General features: G+C 38.3%; 3 protein-coding genes and 1 long non-coding RNA gene across 4 annotated transcripts; 1 reads left to right on the plus strand and 3 right to left on the minus strand.

Moving 5' to 3' along the window:
* On the minus strand, positions 1531-2846 carry LOC107646365. Its single transcript, XM_016350554.1, has 3 exons — positions 2795-2846; positions 2385-2500; positions 1531-2334 (listed from the first exon to the last, which is right to left on the minus strand). Exons 1-3 carry the CDS (start codon positions 2844-2846, stop codon positions 1531-1533), a joined length of 972 nt encoding a protein of 323 aa, XP_016206040.1.
* LOC107645673 (cellulose synthase-like protein D5) lies at positions 3719-8144 on the plus strand. The gene is made up of 3 exons (XM_016349746.2): positions 3719-4930; positions 5019-5823; positions 6089-8144. Exons 1-3 carry the CDS (start codon positions 3960-3962, stop codon positions 7850-7852), a joined length of 3540 nt encoding a protein of 1179 aa, XP_016205232.1. The 5' UTR covers positions 3719-3959; the 3' UTR covers positions 7853-8144.
* On the minus strand, positions 7897-9235 carry LOC110263143. The gene is made up of 2 exons (XR_002348282.1): positions 8665-9235; positions 7897-8427 (listed from the first exon to the last, which is right to left on the minus strand). It is a non-coding gene; the product is annotated as an uncharacterized LOC110263143 (long non-coding RNA).
* On the minus strand, positions 12162-14559 carry LOC107645674 (probable galacturonosyltransferase-like 7; the record flags this gene model as incomplete). Its single annotated transcript, XM_016349747.2, is given in 2 exon segments — positions 12162-12658; positions 13411-14559. A coding segment is annotated over 1 exon segment (1080 nt). The 3' UTR covers positions 12162-12658; positions 13411-13455.

Consider the following 14798-nt stretch of genomic DNA (forward strand, 5'->3'; position numbering starts at 1 on the left):
CAAAATCTCAAAACCTCAAGCGCTAAATTTTCAAATTTATGGAAGGAAAGGCTGAGAGGGAAATCGAGATTTTCTTACCAGTTTCTTGGGTGAGTTTTGTAGAGCTCTTTGTGGTGATCGCGTGGCCGCAAACAGTGCGACGATCAGAGCTCCGTAGCTCAAGTTATGAGCTTGGGAAGTTGGATGTGAATAGTGACAATGGAAACCCTCACTCTCTTCTCACTTCAGCTGGTGTGTGTTGTGTTTCAGTGAAGAATGAGGCTGAATGAGTTCATTTAATGAACTTATATATGTTGGGCTTCGACCTAACTTGGGCCCGATCTAACCCGTTAGCGTGTTTGGCCCGATTATCCCAATTTCGGGCTAAACCTTTAAAATTAGTGCCCAATTTTTAATTCTAAATGTTTTCCTAAGGTTTTCTACTATTTTTAATTATTCTCGCACAGTACCGGACAGACTTAAGCCGGTACTGCTGGTGGTTAATTTACCGGTTCACGTTTTTATGCGATTTTTTGTAGAAAATTATATTTTCCAACTCAGAAAAATCTACTGAGTCCAAATATCCTATTTAAAATTTCTAATTCACATTATAAACTTTTGGATCCTATTTTGAGTAATTTAATTATTTAATTAAATGGTTAATTAATCGCGGTTCTTACATTATTCAATTTGAGCCATTTTCATCTTTTTAGAGAGAGAAAGCGATGTTTTAGAGAGAGGGAGAGAGGAAAGTGTGGTGAGGAAGACAAAGTTTTTCACGTTTAGAGGATTTGGCCATTTTGATTTTGCTAGAGTCGGGACCATTGCGGACGAACGCAGTCTTTACCGGCTCAACGGCGTTGCGCACATTGCCGGCAGCATCAACGAAGAGGTAAGTTTGTTTTCTTTTAGTTATTGAATTTCATATAAAATAAAATGTAGTATTTGGGTGCAGTAGTTAGAACACATAATTTAGGATTGGCCAGTTTAGAATTTCAAAATTAAGACATAAAATTTAAAGGTAGGATTAAATGTTTAAGTAGAATGATGATCCTCTTGTATTTGAGATATAGGGTTCAAATTGCAAGGCTTGTAGGGTTGTTGTTTAAGTATCGTATTTGAAAACTAAGATTTAAAATTTTAGCCTTTAAATATGTAAGTTTAAATTCTAATATTATAATTTTGGTAAAATTTAGGGTTTAAAATTTAAAGATTAAATTTTGTAAATAAAACCTAATGGTTGTATTTTACATTCTTAAATTTTAAAATTATAAGTTTTGTAGTTTAGTTATTTAAATTTAAGATTTAAATTTTGAAATTACAAGTTTAGTATTTGATTATTTGAAATTAAAGATTTGAGTCTTATATTTAAGTTTTATTATTCAACAATGCCACAGTTCCTTCTATCGTTGCTTGCACACCAAGGATCTAACAGGGCAACTCGGCATAGAATTCTTCCCAATCTCCATAGATCTGTACAACTGCCTTCTGTTTTGCCATCCACACCTTTCTATAACTAGGCTTGAATCCATAGGTTGCCTTAATAGCTTCTTACAACACCTTTATCGTAACCGCTGCATCCGCCCTAATCAACGGAAAGATCCTCGCACAAATGACGTGGTGATCGAGTTGTCGGTAGTCGCTTGAAATCGAAGTGGCCAAGCAAGTGTGAGGTCCGTTGTACCTTCTAACCTCCCAATTACCCTTACGTTGTCGAAGTGTGATGCGAATCATCCATGTACAACCGTTCTCGAACTCCTTACATCTCCTATGATACTTCAGATGATTTGACTCCATCACTCGATACTCAGCTCCATGACGGATGTTATAATCCTTAACACTCAACACAACTTCCTCCTTAGTCTGGAAAGATTGGCCAATCTGAAATTTTCCATAAATATTTTCCTTGTGTAATCCTTGACCTCCGAATGTAGGATCTAAGTCCAGTTGCTGTCCGACGGCTTCCAAGTTCAACGTCGAGAAATGTGGCGGGTGTTGGTGGAACCCAGAACTAGATGGCCCCTGGCATGTTGGTGGGTTCCTAGGAGTATCCTCGACCTCGTTACTGTCCCCTATTATGTGATCTGGCTCATCGTCCGAATCATTCTCTCGCATCGCATTTTCAACCCGATCCAGTTTACCGTCACCTAAAAGACCGGGAATCAAATCAGGTGACATAGCTAACTCAACTGGAACAGATGGAGGTTCAGTCAACAGACAACCAGGTGCAATGACAGGCATTGAGGTAGAAGCACCCCTACCGTCGTCGACTGAGGATTCGGCGCTGATGCCCCAAAACTGTCGACACCATCTTCCAACTTGACATACAGCTCGTGTATTTTCACTTCCGGAAAACTGCGCCAACAATGAAACAAAACCTGTATGTCTTAGTCCGACCTTATCACAAATGTTTCACACTGCACACCAGTTGACACAACCGCAATCGGAATCTTGTAGAACACCTTCTTCACCCACTTGGTCCCACACAACCCTGCCTTTTGCAATATACTTGTCTTTAGCTCTGACAAAGTATTTGTTGACCAGATAAAAACACTCACCGATTTTGTATCAGTGAACTTAACACCGTGCCTTTTGCTGTTTTTTATTTTTTCAGAGCAATGGACTAGAACAAAAAAATTCTCCTCACTATCTATTTGGGAAGGTGTGAAAATGACCCTTTACCATCACATCACTCCCTCCTGGTTAGTATATATAGACGTTTTTGGTGCAAGCATAACCCCTAGACCCCTATTATGCTTTATACATATTTGACCAAATACACAGAAACCGCTAAATTCCTGCCACGGTTTCTAGCCTTTCTGCATATCAACATAAACCGCTGAAGGGGTGTTGCGGTTTGTGTTCATTTGAAATTCATGAGACCCCTCTCGCGATTTATATAGCTTAATAAAAAATTATATTTACGAGAAGGTTGTACTATTATATGTAGTACTATTATATTATGAGAAGGTTATTGATTTATGGATGTACTTCATTCTTTTTGGTAGAATAATAAATATTAACTAGTTTTTGTAGCTTAAATTATAAAATAAAATTTATATATAATTGATAAAGATTTATTTATTTTGTACTTTAAAAGTTCATGTTAAAATTATAAATTAAAAATATTTTATTAAAAATATAAAAAATTTAAAATCTCCTACGAAGGTTAGTTAAACTCAATTGTTAATTCATATTTATAGTGGATAGTAGAGTCAATGTGAATATTATTCGCTAACAGTGTAGTGTCCCTAAAAAATGTTACTACACATGGTAGAACAATAATTAGACATTGACTGTATTGCTAACATAGATTACTACTCCAGATTTCTTTTAGTCAACGGCGCTTTTTTTTTTTTAATAAAAATCAAATGATCTAATTTTTATACTTCTAACAAATCGAATGATCCAATTTTTATTTTTTTAATAAAAATCAAATGATCTAATTTTTATACTTCTAACAAATCGAATGATCCAATTTTTATTTTTTTAATTAAACAGTTTTATATTTGAGAATAACATCAACAGTCCACACTTCAACAAAACAGCATTGTAACTCCAATATCAAAAACAAAAAGTTCTTAATCAACACCTTCAATTAAAAGATAAACTATAAAATAGAAAATAATCGTGTGCAGTGCAAGTAAATGAACAGCTCAGATTTGCCGACCGTTGCATTTAAATCCCAAAGCCAACCTTTGCCCTTCAAAATTCAAATTCGACCGTTGCCCTTCTTTCAAAGCTACTGCCCTTCTTACAAAGCTACACTTTCTCCTCCTTCTTCTACTTCTGTTGCCCTTCTTACAAAGCTCCCACTTTCTCCTCCTTCTACTTCTCCTTCCTTTCTTCTTCTTCATACTCACTTCATAATTATGGACCGTTGAGGATTCTTTTCTTTATTATCTCTCTCTTCACCTTAATTTCCTTCTTCTTCTTCTTCGTCTAGTTACTATTTCTAGTTCAGTCTTTGATCCAGTAAAATGGTGAAATCCCCTTCCTCTCCCTCTCCTGTGACCATAACGGTCTCTTCCGGAGGAAAAGAAAGCGGAAGCAGAAGCATAGGACTAACCAGTCCAGTTCCGCGCGCTTCCATCTCCAATAACCCTAATTCCCCCCTAAGGAGAGCTTCTGGTGGCGGCGGCGGCAGTGTTGTAAGGAGGTTATCAGGCGGAGGAGCCAACAACTATTCCTCAATTTCAAATACTACAGAAGAATTCAACTCAGAGTACTACACATACACTGTTCAAATTCCTGCCACTCCTGAACGCCAGCCATTGACAACCTCACAGACAAGCCTTCCCGAATATGGCAATAACACCGGAAAACCCGAGACAAGCTACATCTCAGGAACAATCTTCACTGGAGGGTTCAACTCCGTGACCCGAGGGCATGTCATTGAGTGTTCCATGGAGCAAGAGGAGCCAACAAAGAAAACTAAATCCATGTGTGGAATGAAAGGCTGCGACGAGAAAGCGATTCAAGGAAGGTCCAGCGGTGGTCCTTGCGAGTGCGGGTTCAAGATATGCAGAGAGTGTTACTTGGAATGTGTCGGAAATGGAGGAGGCAAGTGCCCTGGTTGCAAAGAGCCTTACAAGTATGTGAGTGATGATGAAGATGACGATGGCAAAGACTACGACGACGACGACGATGACGAGCGTGTTTCTGAGGCTGAAGATCAGGCTTTGCCTTTGCCTTCCATGGCTGAGTTCAAGCTGGACAAGAGGCTCTCTGTTGTGAAATCATTTAAGGCGCAGAATCATCCGCCGGATTTCGATCACAACCGCTGGCTATTCGAAACGAAGGGAACTTATGGCTATGGAAATGCTGTGTGGCCTAAAGATGGACATGGAGCTGGTTCAGCTTCGGAAATCCGTCCGGATTTCGGAGAGAAAGCCAGAAGGCCCTTGACACGAAAGGTTGGAGTATCTGCTGCCATTCTCAGTCCATACAGGTTGGAGTTTATACAAATATAGAAATATTTCATTTCATTTCAATTCAATTCAAACAATTCATTCAAGATTCAACTGTGTTTGTTTCAGGTTGCTTATTCTGTTTCGTCTTGTTGCACTTGGATTGTTTCTAACATGGAGGATTAGACACCCGAACCGCGAAGCAATGTGGCTATGGGGAATGTCCATAACTTGTGAGCTATGGTTTGCATTCTCTTGGCTTCTTGATCAGCTCCCTAAGCTCTGTCCTGTAAACAGAGTAACTGATCTCTCTGTCCTGAAAGAGCGCTTTGAGTCACCGAACCTTCGCAATCCTAAGGGGAGGTCTGATCTACCTGGAATTGACGTTTTTGTTTCCACGGCAGACCCTGAGAAGGAGCCTCCTCTTGTCACAGCAAACACCATTCTCTCCATCCTAGCCGTTGATTATCCAGTGGAAAAGATTGCTTGCTACTTGTCTGATGATGGTGGAGCTCTGTTGACATTTGAAGCTCTCGCCGAGACTGCTAGCTTTGCTAGAATTTGGGTTCCTTTCTGCAGAAAACACAGTATAGAGCCTAGAAATCCCGAAGCATATTTTGGGCAAAAGCGCGATTTTCTCAAGAACAAAGTTAGATTGGACTTTGTGAGGGAGAGGAGAAGAGTGAAAAGAGAGTATGATGAATTCAAAGTGAGAATAAACTCCTTGCCAGAGTCAATAAGGAGGAGATCAGATGCTTACAATGCTCATGAGGAGCTAAGAGCAAAGAAGAAACAATCCGAAGCCGGTATCACTGCTTCCGAACCTATCAAGGTTCCTAAGGCAACATGGATGTCCGATGGTGCTTATTGGCCTGGAACTTGGGCTTCAGCAGAACCAGACCACTCCAGAGGGGATCATGAAGGCATAATCCAGGTAACTTATTTCACTCAAATTACTCTCTAATATATTGTAAGAATTAGTGTTAACAGATATAGTTACAGAGTGTTTTGAATCATATGGAATTAAATTGCGTAAGTATTGTGTTGCGAAGTTGAATATGCATATAGATTATATAATTTAGCTATAGAATTTTTAAGTCATATGACATTAAATTATGTAATTGTTGTGTTCTGTAGTTGAATCAAAGGGTTTAGCTATGCTAGATAGTGTTTGAATTATGAGGTATTGAATTCTGCAGGCAATGTTAGCTCCTCCAAATGCAGAAGAAGAATTTGGATCAGAAGCAGATGCGGAGAATTTGATTGACACAACAGGCGTAGACATTCGATTGCCAATGCTTGTGTATGTGTCAAGAGAGAAGAGGCCTGGATATGATCACAACAAGAAAGCGGGAGCGATGAACGCACTGGTTCGAACAAGCGCAATCATGTCGAATGGACCATTCATTCTGAATCTTGACTGTGATCACTACATCTACAACTCCCTGGCTCTCAGGGAAGGCATGTGTTTTATGCTCGACAGAGGAGGTGATAGGATATGCTATGTTCAATTCCCTCAAAGATTTGAAGGCATTGATCCGAGTGACCGATATGCGAACCACAACACGGTGTTCTTTGATGTGAGCATGAGAGCTCTTGATGGATTACAAGGACCAATGTATGTGGGAACTGGCTGCATATTCAGAAGAACAGCACTTTATGGTTTTAGTCCTCCAAGAGCTACAGAACATCATGGATGGTTTGGAAGGAGGAAAATTAAGCTGTTTCTGAGAAAGCCAAAGAAGTCCAAGAAGGAAGAGGATGAAGTTGCTGTGGCGATCAATGATGATGACGCTGATATTGAGACATTGCTTCTTCCAAAGAGATTTGGCAACTCTACTTCTCTGGCGGCATCCATCCCTGTTGCAGAATATCAGGGAAGGTTGCTTCAAGATTTGCAAGGAAAGGGAACACATGGAAGGCCAGCAGGCTCTCTCGCCGTGCCTCGCGAGCCCTTGGATGCTGCTACGGTTGCAGAGGCAATTAGTGTCATATCTTGCTTCTATGAGGACAAAACTGAATGGGGGAAGCGAGTTGGGTGGATATATGGTTCTGTTACAGAAGATGTAGTAACTGGTTACAGAATGCACAATAGAGGGTGGAGATCAGTGTATTGTGTCACCAAGAGGGATGCTTTTCGAGGAACAGCTCCGATCAACTTGACAGATAGGCTCCACCAAGTTCTCCGCTGGGCGACCGGATCGGTGGAGATCTTCTTCTCAAAGAACAATGCAATGCTGGCAAGTCCTAGAATGAAGTTCTTGCAAAGAGTGGCATACTTCAATGTTGGAATGTACCCTTTCACCTCAATGTTTCTGATTGTGTATTGCTTCCTGCCTGCAATTTCTCTCTTCACTGGAAAGTTCATAGTGCAATCCTTAAGTGCAACATTCTTAGTCTTCTTGCTTGGCATCACAATCACACTCTGCTTGCTTGCACTCCTTGAGATCAAGTGGTCAGGGATCACTCTTCACGACTGGTGGCGAAATGAGCAGTTCTGGTTGATCGGTGGAACCAGCGCCCACCCTGCCGCCGTGCTCCAAGGCTTGTTGAAAGTCATAGCCGGAGTGGACATATCATTCACCCTCACTTCAAAATCAGCCACCCCGGAAGACGGAGACGACGAATTCGCAGACCTTTACGTGGTGAAATGGAGCTTCCTAATGGTTCCTCCGATCACAATCATGATGGTGAACATGATTGCTATTGCTGTGGGAGTAGCCAGAACTATCTACAGTCCATTTCCACAATGGAGCAAGCTGGTTGGAGGTGTGTTCTTCAGTTTCTGGGTTCTCTGCCATCTCTTCCCCTTTGCAAAGGGACTCATGGGAAGAAGAGGGAAGGTTCCAACCATTGTTTATGTTTGGTCTGGATTACTCTCTATTATCATATCATTGCTTTGGGTGTACATAAGCCCACCTTCAGGAGCAGCACAAAATTACATGAATTTCCAGTTCCCTTAGTTTTCTTCCTAAGAAAAAAGATGAAGTTTTCCTCTACTCCATCTTTTTTTGCATTGTGCCAATCATATATGTCCTAGTGTATTTGTTGTACTAAATTGTACGTGAGTAGAAGTATATCTTAGTTTTCTTGCTATTCTGAATATGCATGTGAGAAAAATATATTGCAGTAACGTTCATTCAGTTTTAGTTAACACATCTCAAATGATTGAGATAAAATATATCACCTTGCCAGCTTTGTGTATACTATGTTGTACGAGAACTTGTCCTAGATATTTGATTTGATTATCATGTGTATTATATTTGTTAGCGTAGATCACGAATATGAACTTTGTCTCTGATATTGGATGCAGACTCTCACATGGTATAAACCTTGATGCCATGTATGATTCAACATTGTTCAATGAGATATTGATTAGGAGTCACACAAGATGAACGTGATGGAGCCCATTTTAGAAACTTGATAGATTTTTCTTCACCATGTATGGTCCCCCCACCTTCTGTCACGGTCGCGTGAATTAGAGAAACCATGTCACTGACAAAGGGCATTCATGTATTATTTTGTCCCTCTCATCTAACTGATGAAAAAACAGAAAAAAAAAAGAGAGAAGATCTTAATTAATTGCTTCTGGTGTGCGTGACCAACCACAGAGAAAATTTTCCATGTCTATCATAAATACCCATCAACATTTAGGTCCATAACATTCCAAACACTTGGGGGGATGCCCCAAAATCTATTCCAGTTCACATAAAAGGCATAGCATATTCCTATGAAAAGTTGAAACAAGTGTGTAACACGTGAATTGGAAGGCTACCCTTAAGCTTCCATCCAAGGAGAGGGACTTTGTAGCAGCTTGCAATGTAGGACAACCTTAGATGCTGAGGTGCCAACTTTGTGGACCAAGGAGCGTTTGTTTATGGTCCCATGCCCCCTCCCCTCTTATCTCTTTCACTGGCTTCTACCTCTAAAGCCTCCAAAGTGATACTTATATTCTTTGTTTCTTTTCTCCCTTTTTCTTCATTATTCTTCATATTACAATCACCAATCTGGATTATAGTAAGCATGAATTAAAAAAAAAGAGATGTCTTCTCCAAAGGCTCAATGATTATGTCACTAATTAAAATTGGTTGAACAAGCTAATAATAGTAATAATAATAACAAATGGTAAATTACAAGAGAAAAAGGGTGGCCAAGTTTTCACCAACTTCCTTAATATGAATTTTTTCACGTACTAGTAGGTGGTTTGTTAAACATCTTTATCATGAAATTGGTTATTGGTATAGCACCTCGGGAAAAAAATGACGCTGATTTGAAAGAGGAAAAATTATTAATACAACGAACTAATGATTGTAGAATTTTATTTTGGAATGGAGGCGCCTCGTGTAGGAACAAGATTCCACCGACACCTTACCAAATTGTGCTAGGAATAACCGAATAAAGCATTAAAATTATTTTTCATTTCATGCTTATTATTATATTATGATTGATGTAGTTCTGTTCAGTGTTGACACCAAATACAAAGACGTATTTGTCCTTGTATGAGGCAAAACCCTCACACACTCCATGGACCAAACATTGTGTTGTTTACTTGTTTTGCACTATAAATAAAAGTTCAATAGTTTATTAAAAGGTCAAAATTCAAAGTGCAAATGATTTTAAGTGGAGTTAATAACTGAGAGTTGTTAGATAATTTGACTTATTATCAACTTTATGTGAAGTCGACTGTATCTGAATTTTTACCTTATTAAAATTGTGTTTTGAAAAATATAAAAGTGATAAAAAATACTATTTGTACAATAAAATGCAGTGAATAATGTGCGGTGAATGTGACTGCTCTGCTTCTTTTAGAATTTTGTATGATATTAATTAATAATTAGATGGTTTAAGGTTTAATTTAAAATTTTAAAATTGAAATTTTGAATTTTAATTAATTTAATTTTTTTATATGTATTTAAATTATAATATATTAATAATTAAATATATTAAATCTGAAATAGAAATTTAAAATTTAAAATTTAAATTTTAGTTTTATTTAGTTTGTATTTTGAATGTATATTTAATTTTAAAAAGATATTAAATAAATTTATTTATAATTTTTAAATGTATTTATTTTATTTTTTTAATTATTATAATAAAAGACTAAATATTATACTATTTTTAAAGGATATTTAGTTGAGTTGAAAAGTTATATTTGATAAATCGAAATAAAATTAACTTCTAATAAGAGCAGCAGGTGCCGTTGAAAACTTAAATTATAAAAGTTTAGTACAAATACGTCATTTTTTTTTAATTTATCAAATACAAAACGAATTTTTAAAAGAGGCTCATTTGATATTTAAAAACTCCTNCTTCATATTTAAATTTATTTAATAACAAAAAAAATTATACACACAGAGAAAATTTGATTCCTGCTCCATCCACATGAATGAACTACCTTTACCCACAGAAAATTGGGTGGTAAACGGTTTTATTTTTTCTTAATATAAATTCGTCATTTTGTTTTCCATAGTAGGAATTGTATTATTTGTTTCATGCTAATGAAATCGTTGCATAGTTCTAAGAGCTACAATTACAAGGTAAAAATTAAGAATACAAGATCATTGGAACTTTTAAGTGTTCCTTTCTAATTAAAAATACTTGGTCTTTCTTAAGTAAGCCCAATATACAACAAGGCAATTGATAAGAACACTTTTGATTTCTCAATTTTACATATCAAGTGACATTATTTTAAAATTGAAATAGGAGAAATTTACTAAATTTATATAAACTTTTCAATTTATTTTAAATCTATATAATTATTATATTGAAATCAATAATGTGTGAATTATGTTAAAATTAACTACTTTTTATTAAATACTTGTTTATAACAGTTCAATATATATGTATTATGTTTCATTTTATTGCATTGCATTAAATTCAAATTATTTATCATCAAATATCTTTTAATAAAAAATGTGTATTCTATTAGTTTTTAATGTGTCTCACATCAACTCGAATAAGAATCTTTTAATACTTTTATATGTCTGTAATATTTAAAAAAATATAATCATCTGCAACTTGAAAATCCATGGCAATGATCAAATTTTTATTAGTATATTAAAATACTCTATTAAATTCTACGTTTTAAATCTATCAATAAATAATATGTGTAGTTTGGATTTAACTAAAATATTAATGCCCAATTTTTAACATTTTAAAAGTGTCCAAACTTTTATTAGAGGTCACCATAAAAGATGTTCAAATTGAATAGAGTGAATTAGTCACACAAATTTACTAGATCCTATCCAAGGGAATAAACACCTAGCGGCACATCGTTTGGCATCATCTATCCACCTCTCATCTCTATTTCCATATTCTAGATGTGTTTTAAAAAGAAAAGTGTGAATATAAATAAAATTATTATATTAACTTTAGATTGTATAAAAATTGCATCAACTAAGATGTCTTTGTCATAAATTGATCTTTCAACCATATGTCGTGGCGTATGCACAAGCATGCGTTACCACGTCCTAATCCTATATTACTAGTATATTATCCTTAATCCACTCCAGAGACTTTTTTGTTTTCCTACTCCATAACCTACTTCCGCAATACTATACAGCTAATCCTTAGCAAGGTTAGAAGCTAGCGATGATTCTCACATAAGCATAATTTATATCATTGTTCACAAAGTATTATAAACTCCAAGACACACAGACACAAAAAAAAAAAAAAAAAGAAAAAAACACCCTCTTCAAGTTTAAATCTCACCCTTAAAATTAACTATTGATAATAAAATAACATTGACCCTGCTCGACTTTATTCGATTTAAAAAGCATACACTGACCTGAAAAAGAAATCGAGAAAAATTAATATATCAAATATAGTATACGAATAGCAAAAAGGTTGCACCAAATCTGATCTCAACAAATTTTAGTTAGTCCACTTTGCAAAATATATAACAAGGTCCCTTTGCCCAAAAAACATGTGAAGGGTGGTGCTTTGCGGTGTCAACAATCGATCATGGTTTTTGAAGAAACAAGAGTTGTAGCCAAATGAAAAGGATGGATATAAAATAATGGGCACAAGTAGTGTTGGAACTGTATTGAAAGAGACGAAGCAGCTGGCCACGTGTGACACCAAGGGGAAGAAGAGTTGGTCCCCGAAGCAAACAATTAAAAGCAACAACGACACGAGGACCCCTCCTCCTCTCTCTCTTCAAATAGTAAGAGCAGAAGTAGAACCATTGAATTTGATATCATCCGCACACCGAGTACCAGCCATCACAAATCATAATCTTTTAAAATTAAAAACAATCCAACAGTGTCAATCTCAGGAATCGTGGAATTGGACACGAGTTTCATTTATTGTATTAAGGGAGAAAATGAAGAAGTGTGAATCCAAAATCTAATGGTGGAACTGAAAGAGTAAAAACAGAAACACAAGAACAATTGCCAATGCCAGCTATGCATGCGGTGGGTGCAAAGGACAAAAAAATAATAAGAGTATATATCCTCTACCTATCAATCTATTTATATTTCTCATCCCATATCATAAATTCCCCGCCGCTCGCGGCCACCACCGAAAAACACATTGTTTCCCCTTTGAGAACCCCCGCCAAGTTTGCTTAGCTGCCACCTCAATCCACAGAAACAGATTGCTCGCAAGATTTGATATGCATATGCCCTTTGATGAAATGACCCCATTTTAAACACTGCTTTTTTTGAGTTGATTGATTGTAGCCCCCCTTCCCTGGCCCTTCACTGCGTTCACTTTGGACAACTAGGCAATCTTTTCAAGCTGTGCAACATACGTGTCTTCCACCTTCTCTGCTTATATATAATTAACTATCAAGAATTAAAAAAATAAAAAAAATAACAACTAGCCCCTCTTTCCCCACACACACAAAACAAAGTTTGAACAGGAGACAAAATGCAAATTTTGCACATGGACAACCGTAACCAGCACTCTAAAAACCATTACTACTAACAACTAAGGTTTGGTGTTTTACTACTAAAAAAAAAGCTCGCAGATGAGTCAACAGTTAGGTTGAGATATAGGGTTGCAATAAAAGTCACTTCCAGAGTTGGAAAAAATTGTGGAGAATCATACAACCACCCAGACAGAAACCAGCCACAGTCACTAATGAAACCACATTAAAAATTAGTTATTGACCGACCGTTGCAGTAATATAATTTAATTCAACAGGAATAACAATCATCAATCAATATTATATAGTAAACCACGTATTTTCCTCTAATCTCAAACACTATTTTGGAAGACTAACAGCATTAGCATAAGCTCATCTGAGTTGATGGATTGAATTGAAAACAAACGGAAAAAAAATCAACAATTCTTAACATATATAAATAAATATAAGGTACAAATGGCATACAAATCGCCGTCTAAAATATATGGAAAATAAATCTACTAAGAATCTGATTACTGAATACTGATATATCTGATTCTGATCACAGTAAGTAAAATAGAAAAATGAAACGAATGATAACCAAAAAAAAAAGTTGAAAAACAAATGAACAGATGGAAGAGACAAATAATAAAAAACAGTGGTGGAGTTTACCGGCGCAGAAATGATTCATCTTCATTTTCACAATCAACAACATCGTCAGTGAGTGTATCCGTACAAATCAAACGGCGCCCAAAGAGCGTCAAGGGGGCAAGGCCGCTTGGAATCGAGGCGGACCCACGGCTTCCCGCTGCCGGACCAATGCAGGAGGCTCACCGGGCCAGCGTGGAGGTCCCGGCAGCTTCCCTTAACGTTATCACCTCCCAATCCATGCTGGTTCCACCGGTGCTCGATGGGCGCCACGTGTCCCGCGAACACCAGAAGGAACGGCGGCAAAGACCCGAGCTCGTAGATCCGTGCGCTCTTCTGAACCTCCATCCACCTCTCTATCCTCTTTGTGTACCCTTCCCTCCTCCACCTCACCAGATCCATCACCATCACCCCCGTGTTGAAGTAGCAGGGCCTACGCCCCTCAAATGTCCCGGCGAAGCGGTGGTCCGACCAGAACGCCGCCGTGAAATACTTGCTGAAGTTGGCGTGGCAGTATTCGGGTGCTCCGATGGTCCTGGAGCCCAGGCTGGTGCTCCAGAGCTTGGATATGTCGTCGACGACAACCAGATCGGAATCGAGGTAGATGACTCTGTTGACGCAAGTTTCGAGAAGGTCAGCGAGGTAATTTCTGGCGTAATTTAGCGGTTGCTCTAGGGCTTGCCTGACGGAGGTTGAGATCAGGTTGCGAACGATATTGGGATCGAAGTAGTATACCTTGAAGTTCAACTGCGGGAAGGTGGATTGAACGAGGGAATCGAGATTGGTGTCGGAGACAAGGAAATGGAAGAAGATGTTCTCAGGGCAGAGAGAGTGCTGGAGGATGGAGTGGACGGCGGCGATGGAGCCGCGGAGGTACTCGAGGTCGAGGGTTAAGGCAACATGGACAAGGGAAGGGTCGCAGACGGTGGTTAGGGTGCGGTTGTTGGGACGGCATTGCTCGGCATTGCGGAATGGAGAGGCCTTGCGGAAGGAGAAGCGGTTCTGTGGGTCTGGCTGGCGGATGTAACCGTCGAGATGCGGCGAAGATCGGATTGCCTCCGCTGGGTGGAAAGATTGCAGGGAAGGGGAGAGGATTATCATCAGCATTGCGGCTGAGAAGAACCCCGAGAATCTCATTGCCCACGACATGTTGCTCCTCTTCCTCTTCCCCCTCTTCGAAACTCTAGGGTTCTGTGTTTGAATTCAATTGCGGATGGGATATTATTGGAGAGATAGAGAATGTGGTGCGTAGTATTGAGTGTGAATCAAAGCAAGGATGCCGTGGGCACGAAGAACAGAATTAGAGGCGGAGGAAGAACAAGAGCAAGGGAGAGGAATCCCATTGGAAAGGCGTGGTGCTAAAGTGCGCACCCTTCTGCCTTTCTGTATTCTTCCTCTCTTCCTCTCTCTAT

This window comes from Arachis ipaensis, chromosome B06 (genome assembly GCF_000816755.2).
Source record: "Arachis ipaensis cultivar K30076 chromosome B06, Araip1.1, whole genome shotgun sequence".
NCBI lineage: Eukaryota > Viridiplantae > Streptophyta > Magnoliopsida > Fabales > Fabaceae > Arachis > Arachis ipaensis.

Bases quoted from the DNA above. Each gene is read 5' to 3' on its own strand.
- LOC107646365 (XM_016350554.1), bottom strand. From the start codon at position 2,846: ATGAACACAAACCGCAACACCCCTTCAGCGGTTTATGTTGATATGCAG. The intron at 2,501-2,794 runs GCTAGAAACCGT...ATACTTTGTCAG, and splicing joins TTATGTTGATATGCAGAAAG to AGCTAAAGACAAGTATATTG. The intron at 2,335-2,384 runs GTGATAAGGTCG...TTGTTGGCGCAG, and splicing joins GTGTGCAGTGTGAAACATTT to TTTTCCGGAAGTGAAAATAC.
- LOC107645673 (XM_016349746.2), top strand. From the start codon at position 3,960: ATGGTGAAATCCCCTTCCTCTCCCTCTCCTGTGACCATAACGGTCTCT. The intron at 4,931-5,018 runs GTTGGAGTTTAT...TGTTTGTTTCAG, and splicing joins GCCATTCTCAGTCCATACAG to GTTGCTTATTCTGTTTCGTC. The intron at 5,824-6,088 runs GTAACTTATTTC...TGAATTCTGCAG, and splicing joins ATCATGAAGGCATAATCCAG to GCAATGTTAGCTCCTCCAAA.